Source organism: Corvus moneduloides, chromosome 4, assembly GCF_009650955.1.
Source record: "Corvus moneduloides isolate bCorMon1 chromosome 4, bCorMon1.pri, whole genome shotgun sequence".
Taxonomy (NCBI): Eukaryota; Metazoa; Chordata; class Aves; order Passeriformes; family Corvidae; genus Corvus; species Corvus moneduloides.
In genome coordinates, this window is record NC_045479.1 from 13,724,783 (window position 1) to 13,744,601 (window position 19,819).

The following is a 19,819-nucleotide window of genomic DNA, read 5'->3' on the forward strand; positions in this document are numbered from 1 at the left end:
CATGAACGCTGATGCTTCTGTTTCTTAAAATGTATAAATAGTGTGACGTTTCGATGATCGAGGAGCCTTCTGCGGGAATGCTCCACCTCCTGCTCTCCGCATATTTGAACGCAGAATTCCCACGCAACCTGGAATAACAGACGGACCTCCCGCCCCTCCCTGTGCGTGCCTCACCCGCAGATCTCGCGAGAACACGGCGGCCTCGGCCAGGCCCTCCCACAGGGCGTCCCGTGCTCTCGCGAGATCGCGGGCTCCTCCCCCGAGCCGTGCGGGTAGCGCAGGGACGGGCGGGGCGTCCGCGCCCAACGCGGGATCGGGGTCGGGAGCGGTAACGGGAGTGGGGCCGGCACCGGCCTCGGCATGTCGGGCGAGTGATCCCGGCCGGGCGCTGTGGCCCGGGGAGGTGCGGACAGGGGCCGGGCGCTCCCCCCGGGGGAGCCGCGGTGCCGGCGGCGCCCGTGGCCGCGCGGGGCCCCCGCGGGCTCAGGGGTGGGCGGAGCGGGGGGGGCTCCGGCCGCCTCTCCCACCCCCGCGGGCGCCGGGCGCGCAGGCCGGACCCGGGCCCCGCGCTCCCCGCCGAGCCGCCCGAGGAGGGGGAGCAGAGCGCTGCAGGGACATGGAGGGCGCCCGGCCGGAGGCGCCCGCGCCTGGCCCCGTCTAGGGCGCCCCGCGGGCCTCGTCCCTCCTCCTCCTCGGAGCGGGGCCGCGGCCGCGCCCGGGCGCGGCGAGGAGCGGGACCGGGGCTGCTGCACCACAGGAGGAGCCGGCCCAGGTGAGAAACACTTGCTGTCCCCTTAACGCTTTGCAGCGGCGTTGCCCCGGCCCTTCGGGCTCGCCGAGGACAGGCTGCGAGGCCTCGGGCCGGGCAGGCAGCGGCCGTGGCTCACGCCGAAGGGGCCGCGGTGAGCCCCGCCAGCTGCAGCCGAGCACGGGGCCCAAGCCTGCTCCTCTCCCTCCCTCCGAGGAAGCCGCCGTCTGACTTCTGTGATCCTCGTTGCTTTAATATTTTAGGCTTTTCTATGAGCTTGTATGTATTTTTTGGTTCTGTGTATTCTGTAATTCAGCAGAAGTACATGGAAAAACAAATTCTTAGGTAGAAATTGCCGTTTTCGGTGGTGCCCAGCGACAGGACGAAGAGCAGTGACCGTAAACTAAAACACGAGAAGTTCTACCTCAACATGAGGAAGAACTTCTGTACATTAAGGGGCGGCAGAACCGTGGAGCAGCTGCCCGGGGAGGGAGTGGAGTCTCCCTCTGAAGACATTCCAAACCCCCGTGAAGGCATTACCCGTTCTAGGTCACCCTGCCTTGGGAGGGGGTTGGACCGGCTGATCTCCGGAGGTTCCTTCCAGTTGTAACTGTTCTGAGATTCTTACAATTTCACACTTGGGATATTTGTCAGTGAGGTGTTGAAGTACAGATGCAATTATTCGTTTAAAAATAAAGATATATTTAGCAAAGACAGGACTGAAAATCGGCTTAAAATTCTGATTATGCTACTTAAAGGTCTTTAGAGCTTCATCATAAATTAATTTTTTCCACGTTACTTATTTTAGGAAATAAGCTTTAAATAGGAAGCAGTTTCTGTACTTCTTCTTTAAAGTTGGTTTTAAATAGAGAAGTGAGGAGAGTAATACTATGTTTTTTTTTTTGCCTTTTCAGCAATATAATTCCACTTTTCTCTGTATTTTTCTTCCTGAGGAAAAATAGTTTCTTCTCATAAAAGATGTAGTCTACTAAATTTGGACTCTTAAGACCTGCATATTTCTAGGATGTTATGTGTAGATTGCACAGTCATCTTATGGTGTGTTTTGTTTGGTTTTTCTGTCACCATGTGCAATTTCTTTCTGCTTTCGATGTCTGTTTCTTTCAGGAAGAAAATGAAAATATTTTCTGAGTCTCACAAAACTGTTTTCGTTGTGGATCACTGCCCCTACATGGCAGAATCATGCAGGCAGCACGTGGAATTCGATATGTTAGTGAAGAACCGTACCCAGGGGATTATTCCTCTGGCACCCATCTCCAAGTCCCTGTGGACCTGCTCAGTGGAGTCATCCATGGAGTACTGTAGAATAATGTATGATATTTTCCCTTTCAAGAAGCTGGTAAGTTCTGCCAGCCATGCTGCATATCGTGCTTGATACATGTTTTATTTAAGTCTTTTAATCTTTGTGGTGTTTAGAGTGAAATACCAAATATAGTTTTATCACTTAAAAATTTATTTTTGCTGTTTATATACTTTATAGTCCTTTAATTGGTTGTGGTAGTATATGAATCTCATTACGTGTTTAATTTTGGAACCTTTCCTTGTCTTACTGCCACTTTACAACTTGGTGCAAAACACAGAGAGCTGCTTTAGGGCAACTTAGAGATTTATTATTGTGCTCTCCTGAGCTATGACTTTACAAAAACATGAGTGAAGTATTGTCTCAAGTTGAATTTTGTTGCTAAACACGTGGTAGCGCTCCATAAAAGTTGTGGGATCAACTTTGAAGGAATTCTGGGCTTTAGGAAGAGGTAGGATCATCATGAAACGAGAGCTCCTGGTACACACAGCTGCTTGTTTAGAAGACCATATTTTCTTAGTGATGTTTATTAGATCTTGGTAGATACCTACCCCATGATGTATTGTGACAGATGTTGGAGAATGATGTGCAGTTTACAGTATTAGAATTCACTTTATTTTGTAGCTGTTCTACTGGAAATATTATCTGATTCTTAAAATGCTAGTGTTTGGAAAATCTAATTTGGTGTAGAAAATGATTTTGTGGCATACAAATATAAGTAGAAGTTGTTCATCGTATTACTAAGGCGAAAACTGAATACAGCAGGAGTGTGTGATTTTTGTGGGTTTGTTATTTTGAGTTTGGCTTGTCATTGCATGTTATCTCCCTACTATCAGAAAAAGAAGTGCAATTTGTGTTTGTTTGGATTTGGGGAAGTAACAATGCAACGGCTGTTATCTTAATGTGCTTTTTTGATCCTTGTAGGTGAATTTCATTGTTAGTGACTCTGGGGCTCATGTGTTGAATTCTTGGACTCAAGAAGATCAGAATTTGCAGGAGGTATGATTTGTAGCCGTTCTTTTGTTTTGTAATTCTGACTTCATTGTGAAATAAACATTTTGTTCAGTATGAAATAACTCTGGTTGATTACAATGTTGGTGGATCTAGTCTGAAATTGTTGTATAACAGAATTTCAAGTAGCTGCCTGTGAGCCTGGATTATTCTATAGACAAGACTTGAAAAGAATCCAATGTCTTTAAATATAGACTTAAATATTTAAAATTAACGTTATGAAGAAATTAGTTACGTATTTCTTCTGTAATTTGGTGCTGCTTCTTGAACTTAAATTCTTTTTAAAAACATTTACATGAGAGGCGAATAACCTGTGTTAAATACATTAATTGTAAATATCCTCTTTGTGGTCATACTGAAAGGGCTCATTCTCTGAAAAATTTACTTTATGGAGGAAATGCATTTCCAAATTCTCAGAAAATAAAAGCAGAAGACAACTAACTAACAATGTTAGAATGTCCTTCAGATATTTGATATAAGTTGTTGTTATGGTCAGGTGTTTTTCTGTAAAAAATGAGAATATTTAGTCACAATGAATAAATTGAATTGCAAAGGATAATTTAGGGCCAAATGTTTTCCAGAAAGCTGCCAACATGATAATGCTCATTAACTGTTCAATTGCTTTTGTCCCAGCAATGTTGATTTGCATGTCCAGTGTGTTCAAAGGCTGCCTTTTCGCTGCTGGTTTGAACGCTGTGGGAGGTCCCTTTGGGTAACAGTTGTTTGTTGTGCCCAGCTGATGGCGGCGCTGGCAGCGGTGGGGCCGCCGAACCCGCGCGCGGACCCCGAGTGCTGCAGCATCCTGCACGGGCTGGTGGCGGCCGTCGAGGCGCTCTGCAAGATCACCGAGTACCAGCACGAGGCCCGCACCACGCTCATGGAGAATGCCGAGCGCGTGGGCAACCGGGGCAGGATCATCTGCATCACCAACGCCAAAAGGTGGGGGAGATGGGAGTCTGTGGGTGTGCTGGGGCTCCTGCCGCTGCACAGAGCGATTCCAGGTATTCCCACAAGGGTTGCAGGCAGCTTCTTTGCACAGGTCCTTGTTAGAGCACTTCTCACCTTATCAAAGTTTTTTTTTATGGGGGTCTAACAGTAAAAAGTCAAGTTTCAAAGATTTCCCGCTTGAGACAGTAGAAGAATATTCAGTGGCTTTGAAAAGGAGGATTGATGAATCAGCCTTAAAAGAAATCCACCATTTCTTTGTAGTGACAGCCATGTTCGGATGCTGGAGGATTGTGTTCAGGAGACCATTCATGAGCACAACAAGCTTGCAGCTAACTCTGACCAGTGAGTATACTTTTTACAGAGTGTCTTGGATCCTCTGTGAAATACGGATGTATTTTTGTCACAAAACTCACTCTGATAAGCTATTTGAATGAATGTCTGTGTGAAGCAGAAGGTGGTGAATCATGATATCGTTGGCTGAGAGCTGGTGTACGATCATTATCTTTCCAGTATCATCCTTCATTCTAATAGGACAGGATTTCTTTAGCTTGTTACCCTCTACATCTGCTCCAAAATGAGACACATAACTATACCTTGTTATACACTGTGCTTTTAATCACTAATTCATCTGGTGCAGTTTTTCTTGGTAATACTGTATTACTTTTATGTTTATCTTTCTTTGACTAAAACAGCTAACTTCTTTGAAACTAGTTTTTTTAAGTTTCTAAATGACTATTGCCTGGCACTTCACTTGAGATAAAGAATCTTGAAATACAGAGTGCATCTCCTCTGAGAAGTCTTTCTCCACCATATGTTTTGTCTAATTAAACTCTGAAGTGTTTGGCCATGGGACTGTGTTGCCTTGTAAAGTTGTAGTAGGTTGAGATCGTATTCCTGGTTGCTCCTCAGGCACTTTAATAGCAGAAGCCGCAGTCTACTATTTTTTCCTGCTGCAGTTGTAGTTTCATGGATGTATAAAGGGTCTTGCTGGGGAAATTAGGTGTTAAATCCATTGTAAAGACAGGAAGGTCTCATTCCTGTAGGTAGAGGTGTGGTACAATATCTGTATCACTCCAAACTTCCACATCAGTATATCAGCATATATCCTATTACGTGTCCCATCTCTCTGTGCTGTTTGGGGTAGTTGTTTTTGTGTTCCCTGGAGTCCCCTCATTCATACCTACACTTGGAGACACAAATCCTGTGTAGTGTCAATATTCAGCTGAATAAAGCTGAACAGATTGCACCAGTTAAGGACTTACTCCATTGATGTGTCCAAAAAGAAGCACAGTGCTATAGCATCTGAAGAGCAAGAAATGCTAGGCTTTTATTTTTAATCTGGTAAGAACTTACTTTGAAGTCTGTGCTTTTGAAAATCGTATCTGTAACCTAGTTTCTGCAGCACACTTTCAGAAACAACATGTTGTTAACATTTGTTATGATTCTGTGCTCTAGATATCAGAATTAATTTAATTTTAAGAGATAGTCTGTAGCCATACTGTAGGCTAAGCAAAATGTTTTTGTTTTTAAGTCTAATGCAGATTCAGAAATGTGAACTGGTGTTAATCCACACGTACCCAGTTGGTGAAGACAGCCTTGTTTCAGATCGTCCTAAAAAAGAGGTGAGGAGCTTAAAATGAGAAAATTTATCCCAGGATTAGGAACCATGTCAGACTGAAAATAGTGCAAATTATTCTCAGTTGTTCAGTAGCAAAAGCACACGTGGTGGTTGTTTGAAACCAAGTACATACAAAATATCTGTAATATATTCTGCTGTTCAGAAGTCTGCTCTGCATTTTAATGTGCTGTCTGTAAGAAAAGACTCCAGAAAAATATCTCAACATGAAAGGCATTTAGTGCTGCATATTATTTGGTATATAAAAAGGACTATAAGGGGCTACCTTCCTGTGATTCATTTCTACAGAACTCTGCTGTAGTTGTGCTAAAAAATTGTCAGTGGAAGATAATAAATTGACTACTTCTCTCTAAGGCAGTCACTGGGTTTGGGTCTTGGGATTTCTTTTTTTGGTTGCTTGGGGGTTCTTGTTTTAGGGCTTTTGGGGATTTTTGTTGTTGTTGTAATTTTTCTTGTGTTAGTTTCGTTTTGTTTTTGAGCCCCAGCCCAATGTTCTTGTTGGCTAGGGAAGAAATCAAGTGCATCTTGTAGCTTGTGTTTATTTGCCTTGTGTATGTATGATGCACTTACAGGTAGACATCTAAAAATTACTTCGCTAAAAATTACTCAGCAGGTAAAAGAATGAAAAAGTTTGCCCAGAGCTGCTGTTAAGATTTATTCCCCATGTTGTGGTACCAATTTTTCCTCTTAAGAATTAGTGACTCACATTTTTTAGCACACTTTTTTTTGTAGGAACTGCATCTGTAGCATAAGTTCAAAATTCAGAATGCAAATAGTTTTTGCTTCTTCCTTGGTAGTTTCCCCTGGCATGGGTTTTTGGGTGGTAGTTTTAGGAGCATAAATGCTTATTTGAGAGTTGATCAAACTGTACTGTTGAATGATACCCCAGCCTAAACCTTGAATTCCATATATCAATTTATTTCAGCTCTCCCCTGTTCTAACCAGTGAGGTGCACAGTGTCCGTGCAGGGAGGCACCTGGCTACAAAACTGAATCTTCTGGTACAGCAACACTTTGATCTGGCTTCAACCACAATAACTAACATCCCTATGAAGGTAATGTTGTGTCTACAGCTCTGTGTTAACCAGCTGCATCACTTCTAAATGTGTTTGAAAACTTTTGATGTTTATTTTAATTGACTTTTTACATTGTTTTTCTCTCCATATCATATTTTCTGTTTTGTTTTTTTTTTTTTTTCTTTTATTAGCCCACATTCAATGTCTGTGACCAGGTTAGTAAAAATAAAGAAGGGAAAAAAAAAAAGTAAAGAAGGATCACAGAACAAAACATTGTATTGCTGAATCTCAATTTTTGATGTAGCAATACAAGTGTTATTTCAGTTCTCTTTATATTACTTTATATAAATACAATCTCGTTTACTTCAGATCAATTTGTCTGTGATTCTTTTGTCTTTTTCTAGTTGTGTTTAGATATTCTTGACCCTTGTGCATTATTATAGTGGCATAGTGAGTCTCTTTTTTCCTCTGTTTCATTATCATGCCCACCCAACATAAAGGTGTTTGTAACTAATAGCTGCTTTTTGACCAAGGGTTTTCCAGTGAGTTTTCTACTCTGAAGATCCATAAACATGAGATGGACACAGGATATACATAGTTAAGAAACATAATCAGTTAAGCATCTTGTGGTGGAAGTTATGTCCATATATTTAATTTTTTTTGATACTTGGAAATTAGTGTGGTTGAGAATGTCAAGTATTAAGTTGACAGTAATTTTCTGATCAGGCAGCAAGAGACAATTGAGACAGAAGTGTCAGTATTCAAACAAAAAGAGCCAGGGGCAGGTAACTTCCATGATATAAAAAATTCATTAAGTTTTAACACAGTCAATCATTAATTGCATCTTTGAAAACTAGCAGTATTGTATGGATTTTATAAGTTAAAACATGATACCAAAATAATTTTCACAGCTTTTATGAGTTTGATGTGGGTCATGGCATAAATGTGACTTCAGTTTGCAAATACCTTGTCTGTAACTTTCTGACCTGTGTGCTGCTGGTGTGCCTCTCCCTTCTGCCTTTGTCCATATAGTAATAGACTATGTTGGGTTCTCTGTGGTTTTTTTCTTTGTTCTTAATTGTTTTTCTTTTTAAACTTGGAGTAAGTTATCAGAGTTACTGTTCTGTTTTTGCTAATCCTCTGCAGCTGTTTAAAGATGCAGTGTCCTCTTTACAAAAGTACATTTTTTTTAGTTATAAACTTGCAGCTGCAAGTGCACTTTTTACCTTAAGCTTAAGAAATAGTAAGTTCAAAGTGTGGGTTTTGATTTGGGTTCTTGATTCTTGGTTATGAAAAATAATTGTCACTCCACCCTGCAGTGACCCTTTGTTGCTGCTCAGTAAGCCATAACTTCTGGTGTTTATTTAACATTTTGAAGGCTTCCTTAACTTCACTAATTTAAACAAAGTAGTTAAGCCTAGTTTTTACCTTTATTTGATACTCTGCACCCTGTGATGACACTTGCAAAAACATGAAGAGGGTTTAAAAAAAAAAGAAAATATGAGGAAAAGCAGTTGGCTGCATCTTTAAATTGCTCAGAGAGCAAACAGTTTCCTCAACATTGCAATCCCGTTGTTGTCTGAGGCGCTTGGAGGCTTTTTGTTTTCTTCTGGACTGAAAGGCAAATGTAGAATCATTCATTTAGGAAAATGCTGATCTCTAGCTAAAATATTTCTATTTCTGTCTACCTTTCTCTTTTGAAGGAAGAACAACATGCTAACACATCAGCCAACTATGATGTGGAGCTGCTTCATCACAAAGAGGCACACGTGGATTTTTTAAAGAGTGGTGAGTAGAAATGGTGCTCTGAAGGTGGCTTTTGATCAGCCTCTTTGGGAATATTCACAAAGGAAGATTGTGAGCTTCAAATCCATGTAAATTTCAGGCTCAAATAGAAAATATTTCAATTATTCCTTGCAACCCAAAAAACTTCATTTGTAATGTTGGCATTAGAGTTTTACTCGTTGACATACTTTAGTACAGCAATAGGAATATAGCAGTGAGAAAATAGGTGAAATTCAACATATGTTCAGGATATTGCTGAGAGATTTGAAGGACATGTCAGCTTCTTACTGAGATATAAAAAGTAGGTAAAAGACCAGATGTGCAGGGAGATGTTACAAAATGAAGTCCCTCTTGTGGGTATTTGTGCAAAATTATGCCTTGCACAATTGAGCTTTGTTAAGTAATAATAGTTTGCATGACATCCCACAGGCCTGTTTATGACAATAATTGCTTTGGAAAAAAACAAGACTTGTTTGGCTGTTGAGCTTTTTTGTTGTATTGAAATACCTACTATCTTTTTTTTTTTTTTTTTGTAAATTTGGAATTATTGCCTAGTATTCCTCTGGGGTGAATTTTTAATAGCTCAACTGAAATTAGAAAAGCACAACACTAAGCATTATGCAGAACTGTTTTGTTGAGGAAACTGCCTGATGCAAAACTTCGTTAAAAATCAGCTTGTAACTTCTGTATTAGTAGAATTAAATGTCGTATGATCCATAAGTAACCATTTTGGGGAGTTTGTGCTTTTTTTCCATTACTTAGAGGAAGAGGAGGTAACTCCTTTGTCATCTCCAAGTGCTGCCCTCCACATTCTAGGGGAGTGGATGACTAAAGATTGATGAAAAGCACTGGGTGTCCCAGTAATGACCTCGGCCTCAGCTGAACTGGTGTTATGATGTTGAAATCTTGAAGCTTTATTGCCAGGGCTCAGAAGCAGTTTTGTAAAACCTGTTGGCTCAAGGAATTAGGTCTGCTAGAAGAACAGAGAAGCGAACTCTGACAGCATTTCCTCTCCACATTTTCCCCATCAGAACTTTGAGAGGAAAAAGTCTCTACTTAGCTGCTGTAAATTTTGGGTTCTTTCATTTGTTTCTAAATACGTATTTCAGCTGTAATAGCTCTGGTGCTAGGAAAGCAGGAATTCAATTGCATTGGTCTTATTCCTCTGAAATGTTGCCAAGGAATTTTCAGATTAAATAAATTTGCCCTTCAGATATTCAGAGAGAGAATTTCTTAAATTGTTCCAGTTAATTTAATGGAAAATCCCCCAACTATTACAAGTTACCTGCATGGCTGATAAGCACATCAAATGAGTCCTTCATGAATAAATGTCTTTGATAGGAAATAAAACCTGTTGTAAGATTAGACTCAACCCTACTGTACTACAGTGTTGCATGTTGATGTACCTGTGTCATTCCTCCCAAATATTGTGCTGCTGTAATTCTGAAACTTCTGGTGTTAATCCTGTTAATCCTTTCCTGAGACAATGAGAGTCAAAGATCATAAAGATTCTCAAAACTGTATAGAAGAAATGTAGTTTAATGTAAAGGAGTGTTGATAATAGGTGGTTTAAGGCATTTAGGTGGCTCTTGCAAGATCAGTGAGACCTTGTATGAAAGTACTTTAACAATAAAGCATCTGTGGTCAGTTGAATGCATTGAGAGAACTCAGGCTGAATCTGACATGGCAAAGAGACTGGACGATGAGGCCAAATACTTTTTCCCCAAAAAACTAAACTTGTCAGATGTGCCTTTAGATCAGTTTAATTGACTTTGGGAATATAGTATGTACAAGAAACAATCAGCTCTAGTGTTTGAGAGTTCTGATTTCTGTGTGCAAAATTTAAAAAAAGATACTGTCTTAAAAGTCCTGAGCATTTTAGCAGGAAAAAACTGCCTGTTATTGATAGAACTAAACATATGTGGAACTTTCTTACTGTCAAATCAAAAAATTAGGTATCTAAGTTTTAAATTTGCATTACATTGTGTATATGTTCATGTTACATACACTTTGTACCTTAAAAGTTGTTCTGCTGTAATAAAGAAACTAGTTGATCACCCCCTTTTTCTGCCTTTCTCTGCAGGTGATAATCACATGGGTGGCAATAGCAGAGAAGGCACATTTAAGGAAACTGTGACACTGAAATGGTGCACTCCACGAACCAACAGTGTGGGTAGGTGACACGGAATCCTCCAGAACTGGTTGGTAACTTGTACAAATGCGAGTACAGGAGAGAAAGGGAAGATCTGAGGTAACACAGGAATCATATGGCCATTCAGCTCATGCACTCTCTCAACTATTAGCAATTTATGTTGACTCATTGAGCCAGCAGGCTGAATATACAGATAAGAGAAATAAGAGCAGACAGACTGTTCAGTGAAGCAGTTCAGGAGGTAAAGAATTAGGGTTCCTGCTGGAAATAGGGCCTGGGAATGTATGAGATTCTCAGAGCTGTGGGTGCTTGGGAGTCCTCCCAGTGAGGAGATGGTGAAAGGAGCGGACTTTGAGATTGAGAGGCATCTAGACTTCTTAGTTCTGCTCATTGTGGACTAGCCTCCTCCTCTTCCATTCTTTTATTTTGTGGACTGTTTTTTCTGACTCTGGAATTACACTCAACTTTTCTACTCGTTTATTTTTCAGAACTGCACTATTGCACTGGCGCATACAGAATTTCACCGGTAGATGTAAATAGCAGACCTTCTTCCTGCCTTACAAACTTTCTCCTTAATGGTAAATTTGTGTCCTTGGCTAATTATTCAATGTTTTAATTTTTAATTCTGTAAATAGAGCACTTAGCACATTTTGGTTTGTATAGCAGTAATGTCTATAGACTGTAAAAATGCTGAGTTTATTTTAACACGTCCTATAAATAAGAGAAGAAAGTTGTTAAATGTCCTCCAAGGCAAATATGTTTTGGAGCTTAAAGATGGGAGGAAAGATGCAAAGAAGGAACAAGTATTGAAATGGAGGTTTATATGTTTCCAAACAAAATGGCATTACAAACATCCTTTTAATGGAATGTTTCCTTCAGTCAGGTCATTTGATTGTCTAAATGTGCAGTGGTTTTCTTAAACACTATATCTTAGTGTATTTTTCCCTAGAGATTGTGTAGTGAAAATGTCCTTTGATTAATAAAAATGGTTAGAACCAAAATTAATAACATATTTCAGATAAGCACACGCTTCTGATTTTTGTCATTTTTGCTTCCTGATAAAAAGAAACTTATTTGGAGAATGCACCCTTTTATGTTTGGTATATTTTACTGAAAATAGGACAAAAGCAGTTTTATTTCTCTGCCTGAAGAGCAGTGTCCATTTTAGGCATTAGCAAGGGGTATCAACTGATACCTTTATACTCAAAAGGTTATTTTACTACTTTTTGGAGGTTGCTTTTAATGAGAGTGTTTCTCCAGTAGGGTCATTGGAAGGCTTTATGAATGTGTATCTTTTCCTAAGAATAATATTGATTGGTTGGTCCAGGAGAGGCTTTTTGGTGTTGCTTTATAAAATTTTAAGGCTGTTCTGTGTCAAGACAATGAGGAGATGGCAGTTTCTTGTTCAGCTGGGTGAGAACACCACCTTGGTGGGTTCAGATTCTTCTTGGCTGAGCACAAACCTGTATTTATGCAGCTCTGAATGTAAAATTGCAGCACACAGTAGCGAATGAAACTGATCTCCTTTCCATCAGGTCGTTCGGTGCTGTTGGAACAGCCACGCAAGTCTGGCTCAAAGGTCATCAGCCACATGCTCAGCAGCCACGGGGGAGAGATTTTCTTGCATGTGTTGAGCAGCTCCCGCTCAATTCTGGAAGATCCCCCCTCAATTAGCGAGGGGTGCGGCGGGAGGGTCACTGACTACAGGATCACAGTAAGGGTCTTTCTGTCCTACACTGCCGCTTCTATCACGGGACAACAGATGCAGTCATGTGGGAAGGAAATGTTGGAGTGGACTGCATGGTCCAGTTTCCTATGTAATAAATACCTTGATAGATATTTAGTACAAAATACTACATTTGTTAATTGTTAGCCCGGCTTTATAAAATACTTTCTGCGTCAAGGAATGCCTCCTTAATGCACTAGGAGTGTTTAGTTTGTTCTGGTTCTAGAAAAACATTTTTCTTGTTAAGTTTCTTCTGTGGCTTGGATACACATAGGACTGTATCGTGCTTATTGTCAAAGGAGAGATTGCACATGAGTGGTGTGTACAATAAATAGAAAAGATGAAGTCAGCTTTGAACCCTGGTGTCAGACAATCAGCTGACATGCATTTTGTTTGTCCTTTATTTTTTTCAACACATCCTTGATATCTCTTGTAAACAAGCAGAAGTTCCTTCTGGAAAAAGTAATTCTTCCCATACATGAACTACCTTGCAGATCTGGAAGTCCTCCTCATCAAAACCCGTACATTGATTTTTACCTCATATTTCTGTGCCCCTGTGTTTGTGTTCCCCCTGGTTAATGCATGTCCATCTGAGAGCTAGAGACAGGGCTGTGCTTGGTAGGGTCAGGTGTGGCAGTGGGATGGTACAAAGTTAGTGATAAGCAAGGCTAAGCTGTTTAGCCCGTTCACTGAAAGTTTCTTTGTTAGAGAAATGCCTAATTGTATCTTGTTTGGTTATCATTAGGATTTTGGTGAATTTATGAGGGAAAACCGATTAACTCCTTTTCTAGAGCCCAGATATAAGATCGATGGAAGTCTTGAAATTCCATTGGAACGTGCAAAAGATCAGTTAGAGAAACATACTCGTTACTGGCCTATGATTATTTCTCAGACCACCATCTTCAACATGCAAGCTGTAAGTAACCTGGGCTGTGTAAATTTTTGTTCTGTTCCTAGATTGCGTCCCCTTGTCACTGGATGAAATACCAGCTCTGTTGGGTGATAAATCCCTTGCCACAAAATCAGTTTATTTTCAGCTTTATTTCTACTGAAGTAACTGTATTTAATGCAGTAGATTATTGGAATGCCATTTAAATAAGGTGGAATATTTGAACCTGACAGCTGCAGTGCTGCTGGGTAAAGAAAGCATCTGCTTATACTTGGAGTTAGTACTAAACTGAGGGTAAGAGGGTGGGGTTTTGTTGTGTGTTGTTCCATTGCTTTTGATTTTATTCTTCTTGTTGCTCTCCTGTGACATGCACACGTTTTCTTGTTCATTTCTGTTTTGTCCTGCAGGTAGTGCCATTAGCCAGTGTGATTGTAAAGGAAGCAATGACTGATGAGGATGTGCTGAATTGTCAAAAAACAATATACAATTTGGTAGACATGGAGAGGAAGAACGATCCACTGCCAATTTCAACAGTTGGTACCAGAGGAAAGGGGCCAAAAAGGTTACATGCATATCTCTCTTTGTTGATGCTGGACTATTTTCAGAAATACTCTGTTGACAATGTTTTCATACCAAATTTTTGAAGTATGGCTAAAAATAATACATAGTAAACTAAATGCTGTATGTGCACCACCCAAATGCTGTGAATACTTCACCTGTATCATTTAGGGGCTATAACATTACTGCTGTATGTTAGGGAAGAAAGCTCTAATTTTATTGGCTAAGAATTTAAATATGTTAAAAAATATGAAATCAAAGATAGTCATCAGGAAAGGTGAGAGATTGATACAAATTGGACAAACAAAGTGGAATAATTTCAAATTAATAAAAAGGAAAACTTAAGTATATTATAAATGAACAGTGCATTAAAACTGGTATATATGAGAATAGTTAAATCCTTTTGAAACAGTTATTTAAAATATGGGGTGCTTCTTTAAAATAAGCGTAGAATATTCTGATACCTCAGTCATTTGGATGTGTTCCTTGTATTTTCAAGAATTGGTTGAAAAGAAATTCTGGTTTGCCTACATGACAGGGAGTTACTGACAGTAGTGTGGTGCAATTCTTCCTTTTTTTTTTTAACCCAAATAATGTAATAATTCATTTGCTTGTCAGTACATGAGTGGCCCTCTGACATTGCATTGTTAGCAAGCACCTGAGAGATTTTACAAGTGCCTTTTGGCAGTGAGGTCTTGTGGAACAACATGATTTCAGTGGACATAATCCATCTCAATTTAAACTTCACTCTGGGTGTTAACTGGGAAATGTTAATGTGATTTCAAGAATGGAGTAATCCCAGGAGGGAGACTTTGTGTACAGGAGGACAGATGATCTCTTTGGAGTTATTTTTGGTTTGGGGGTTCTTTTTGTTTGTTTGTTAAGGTCTGCATTCATTAAGTAGTTGAATGGCACTGGTAATCCTTCACATGGTGTGTTTTTCTTGGCCTTTCAGAGACGAGCAGTACCGCATTATGTGGAATGAGCTGGAGACCCTTGTCCGAGCACACATAAACAACTCTGACAAACACCAGCGAGTCCTCGAGTGTCTCATGGCGTGCAGGAGCAAACCCCCGGAGGAGGAGGAGCGCAAGAAACGAGGCAGAAAGAGAGAAGACAAAGAGGACAAGTCAGAGAAGTTGGGCAAAGACTATGAATCAGATAAGCCATGGCAGGAATCAGAGAGGTACGTTTTCTGAAGTGAAATCGAAGTGTAGCATAACTTTTGTTCTTAGTGGTTGACCACTTAGCTGGGTGTTTTAGCTTGAGGAGTTCCTGCTGTTGGATTCTATCATAACCACACACCTATTAGATGTTAAACTGCTTTGTGGGAATCTAAAGCATGGCTGAAAACGTGGGACAAGGAGTTGTTTCCTTTGAGCTGTAGATTAGTTTAGTGTTCATGTTGATTAAACAACCCAGCTTGATTTGGCTCTTCTCTTCAGCTGAACATAAGGATTAATGTCCATTTCCCTCCTGTCTGTAATTCATGTTGTTATTGTAGCTTGTCTAAGTGGTCAGCACCTGTCAGTCTGTTCTGTGTTGTTCCTTCTTTCAAACTACTTTCTGAAGAGATCCCAAAAGCTCATGGTAATAAGCTTAATTTGCATGTGTTTTGTGCATGCTGGGAGCATGTAGGATAGGAGGACCTTCTCATCTACACTGCTGTCACCATGCTGATGAGCTTCCATGCCTTCCTGTGTATGATCATTGCTACAGCTTTGCTTTCACAGATAGAACAGAAATGGGGACTGAGATAAAAGGGATTTGGTGTAGAATGGGTCTGAATTCACCTAGAGAAGATAATAGGAAATTGAATGGTATTTGTATATGTATTTATTTTTATTTAGTCTTTCCTTCAAAATTCAGATACCAATTGTCTCAACAACTGAAGTGAAACTCTGTATTAAGAACCTTCCCTTTATGTAAGGCTTTATCCAGAAGATTATTTGGCTAGAATTCCCTATTGTTTGTCACCCATTCCAAGGGGTCAGAAGAAATTTTCTTATGGTAGTATGGGTCTTGTATAATTTCGAGGAGTACAGAATGGTATCAAGAATTATGTCCTGCTCAAGCATATTTTTCCTTCCCTCTCAAAAAGGTTAAAAGGTCTTTTGGATCGGGAGAAAGAAGAACTGGCAGAAGCTGAAGTTATCAAAGACTCCCCTGATTCTCCTGAGCCCCCCAACAAAAAGCCTCTCATTACAATGGATGAAATGCCCACAGTTGAAAAGGCAAAAGGTAAACCAGAAAAATTGCAACAGATTATTTCTTTTAAAGGTAGACGTTGTTGCATCAGTCTGTGTTTTCTAAAGTAATGAGGTGAATCATTTTGGAGTTAAAGCTAAGTCAGTGAAGATCATGTTTAATTAAATGCTAAATGCTCCGAAATTATTGAAAAACATGTTAACCTCACCAGGTCTGTGAAAAAAAGGGAGATGCCAAGACACTGTGTGGCTCTGCTGATAGACTCTAGGGTTGACAGGGGGTTGGCCATGTTCCTGCTGGTGCTGTTTGAGCTACTGTATGTGAGAAATGCTGTTTGAGGGCAGGTATCAGAAATCACTGTCTCCTGCTAATGAATATCAACTTGCCTAAGCAGTGCAATTGTCAGAACGGGCAGTTCTCACTGCCTTCTCTTCCTTGGTGTGAATTATTTGCTATCACAGTGGCTGAGCTGATGCTGAGATTCTGCATTTAAAGCAGAGTCCATCTCATGTGCAGCAACTCCCCAGGCATTATCACTTTGCATATTTTGGATTTATTTAGCCCCTGTTGTAAGGTTTTTTAATATTAGTGGTTTTAACATGTTGTATTACCATAATCTGTAATTCCTTTAAGATGTTATAATGATGTAATGTTAATTCAAAAATTTCATCACTTAGACTCTTTTTACTTACAATTTTAGGGCCAATGTCCTTGCTGTCTTTATGGAGCAACAGAATTAATACTGCCAACTCTAGGAAGCACCAGGAATTTATTGGTCGGTTGAACTCTGTGAACAACAAAGCTGAGCTGTATCAACATCTGAAAGAAGAAAATGGGTTTGTATCAGGAAATGCATCACCACCCATATCTGGCAGTAGTCAGTGTGGAGTTTGCAGCATTAGATACTACTCTTTTGATGATTAAAATATCTAAATTCATTCCTTTGCTTCTCAGCACTGATGGAGAACCAGAGCAGTGTTTGCTTCTCTTTGCCTCTGTGCTGAGCAAGGCTGACTGCGGAGAGCTGGGCTTCCCTGTGCCTCAGGGACTGCCCTTGCAGCAAAACTCTTATTAAACTTCAGGGGGTTAAATAGTAGCTGAGGTGTTTTGCTTGCTTTAGTTTCCGAAGAAATGGCTGATACAGAAATATTGTTGATAATAAAGTGGTTGAATCTTAGGCTGTGCTGTAATGAAGTTGGCAGTAGCCTGTGTTCTACGAAAAATACTGGAAAACCAAACCAGCCTCCTCTGAAGGAAATAAGATGATGGTAGACAAGGCTCAGTGTAAGAAGGGTGAAAATGAAGTCCTTGAAACAAATTGCCAAAGCTCAGATTTTCAAAATAGATTCTCTAGTTATATGAATATTCTGCAGTCACATGAATATTTTGTGTTTTGGTGAGGTTGATAATGGATGGGTTTTCGCAGCTGAAATGTATCTCTGCAGAAACCTTTGCTTTATGATTGCTGCTTAAAGAAGTATTAAGAGGAGATAAGATTGCATATGTTGGGGTAGGGAGAGATAGGATAGTTAGTGAAGTAAAAAATATTTATGAAAGCATTTAAATGCAATTTTTTTTTTTTTAAGCTATTGATTGTTCTTTCAGTAACAAGCCTTACCAATTGTTGTCTTGCATTTCAGAATGGAAACGACAGAAAATGGAAAAGCAGGCCGGCAGTGAGGATTAATTCTGTTTCTCAGGACAAAACTTGGCCAAATAGCAAAAATATTTAATGCTGGAATTGCTCTTGGTACTGTTTCAATACAATTGTATAGCTCTGGTTTGATTGGTTTTTACATTTTTCTAGTCCTATTTTTGCTATGAAGTTTGAAATCTGCATATCACGTTAAACGAGCTGTGTGCAAATTGGAGATGTCCTGGAGTGTTTTCCAGTTGAGCTTTAGGATGAAGAAAACCTCTGCTGCCATGGAGTAAATCAAGTAATCAAAAATGTTAGTCAGCTTTAAAGTCCTTGCCCAGAAGCATTGGATACTATTTCAAAATCAGTGATGACTGTCTAAAAAGAAAAAAAAATTCAAGTAATTTATAATAAGCTGATAACATTGTTAATTTTGGTTCATGAATACTTTTTATTTATATGAGGATTCCTCAGGAGTTCAGAATTATGGAAAAGACTGCACACTGAGTACCCAGACACTGAGCTGAGAGAGTGCCAGTCTTGGTTTTCTTCTGAGGGGTGGGAGGGTGAAGGGTTCTACAGGTAAAAATTGTTGGTTTAAGGACTTTTAAAAAATGGAATGTAAATGGTCTTTAGAAAGCAAAGCCTTTCAGGTTGTTGTGTTGGAGTTAAGGCTTTGTAAGCAGAAGTACAATAAAATTTTTGCTAATAATTATTTTTTGATGAAGTGTGTTCTGTAAGGTACTTGTGGTTATATGTCTGAGACACTGAATAGGAATGGCTGTGAAATGATAAAGTAGGTAATCTGTCCTCAGTTTCTTTGAGTAGAGCCTCTTCTACTGGGGAGTAGAATTCTCAACTGGGAAAACTCAGCCAGCGTCTGTGATCTGATCCCTTGTAAGATTTTGGGTTGTCTTCCACATGGGCTAAGGAAAGATGAATTATTGAGCTTTCCAAGTGTGTCGGCCTTCCTCTGATCTGCATCTGGCTTCTGTAAGCAACTGAAGGGCTCACAGATTGGATATCTTGCAGTTGATTGAGACACATCTTGGAGATTTTCTAGAAGTAAATCAATATATTCATATTCACCTGCAACTTTAAATACCACAGTTTCTGATGTATAGATCTGAACACAAATATTCTTCACTTAACATTTGTGACTGAATCCTTTTTTCAGCTGTGCTAAAGTACCATGAATAATTTCAAGGTGATTATTCAGCCACTCTGATGCAGGTGTGTTTTCTGTTAAATGATTTTAGAACTGTTTTTACAGAGTGATTAAATAGTACTTGCATGGTAATATTTTCTATCATATTGTGAAATATTTGTAGCTTTTACAGAAGCAATTTGTAACTCTTGGAGATCCTAGTCTGAAGACTTCTATTGCTTTTATTTGTATTATTTCATTGAAAACAGAATGTCTTGCATCACCACATCTCTTGATACCCTATCTGAAATGTTCTGATGGAGAAAACTGCCACAAAACTATTGCTTCTCGTAAGTCTCTGGGTTGTCTTAATGAGATTTTACTGCACATCACTCTGGATGTTTCTCTTGTTTACTAGAGGGGTTTTTAAGGCAGGGAGCTCGGGAGCATGTAAATGTCAGCTCTGCAATTTGCTAGGCTGGAGAGTTAGAGCTGAAAAGCTCATTCTGTGCCTTGGGAATTGTGTTACATCTCCTCATGTGCCATTAATATTCAGCTGCACTCCTTGAAAATATGCACAGGCATTAAATACTTTATTAGCAGAAGAGAAATTTAATAGCACCTGCTATTAAAATACATATTTGTTTAGCTTGTTTACTAACTGTGTTCTCCACTTTTGGAGCATCTGCCAGGTCAGTCTGTTTGGTGATGAAATGGGCTGGGCCTGGTGACTGGGGGTCTGTATTTTAAGTACTTGGAGAGTCTTACAGGGATACGAGACTGCAAGGGCTGGTCTTTGCAGTTCTGGAAAGGGCATTCCATACTTCTCTGCTGCCCTGCACAGTGGCACTGGTGCTGCTTTGCTCCTGTTTCACACTCTGCTTTCAGCTTCAGGGAAGGTTTTGTCAGCTCTAAGAAGAGTTTGCAGATTAAAATTGGGATTTACGGTTTAAGTAGTTTAATCTGTAATTATGTAATTGCAAATGCAGTTCATAATTAAGTTATGAATTGCATTTTGCTTATGATAATCTGGTAAACT

General features: G+C 39.9%; 1 protein-coding gene across 2 annotated transcripts; it reads left to right on the forward strand.

Annotated features, from left to right (window-relative positions):
- Window positions 1-572: 572 nt before the first annotated feature.
- INTS13 (integrator complex subunit 13) lies at window positions 573-18,348 on the forward strand. Of its 2 annotated transcripts, XM_032105534.1 has the most exons (18): window positions 573-772; window positions 1,874-2,105; window positions 2,991-3,065; window positions 3,814-4,016; window positions 4,287-4,367; window positions 5,557-5,647; window positions 6,587-6,715; window positions 6,868-6,891; window positions 8,380-8,464; window positions 10,545-10,634; window positions 11,102-11,191; window positions 12,149-12,327; window positions 13,085-13,255; window positions 13,636-13,790; window positions 14,742-14,972; window positions 15,888-16,027; window positions 16,695-16,830; window positions 17,635-18,348. In XM_032105534.1, the coding sequence occupies exons 2-18, from the start codon at window positions 1,881-1,883 to the stop codon at window positions 17,672-17,674; spliced, it is 2,145 nt and encodes a 714-aa protein (XP_031961425.1). In that variant the 5' UTR covers window positions 573-772; window positions 1,874-1,880; the 3' UTR covers window positions 17,675-18,348. The 2 variants fall into 2 exon arrangements, with proteins under 2 accessions (XP_031961425.1, XP_031961426.1); XM_032105535.1 differs by lacking the exon at window positions 6,868-6,891 and having other exon boundaries at window positions 576-772.
- Window positions 18,349-19,819: the final 1,471 nt, after the last annotated feature.

What these genes read in the sequence shown, in the direction of transcription:
- INTS13 (XM_032105534.1), top strand. Translation starts at nt 1,881, where the DNA reads ATGAAAATATTTTCTGAGTCTCACAAAACTGTTTTCGTTGTGGATCAC. An exon ending in CTTGCAGCTAACTCTGACCA is followed by an intron (nt 4,368 to 5,556) that starts GTGAGTATACTT and finishes TTTGTTTTTAAG; the next exon opens with TCTAATGCAGATTCAGAAAT. An exon ending in CAGATCGTCCTAAAAAAGAG is followed by an intron (nt 5,648 to 6,586) that starts GTGAGGAGCTTA and finishes AATTTATTTCAG; the next exon opens with CTCTCCCCTGTTCTAACCAG.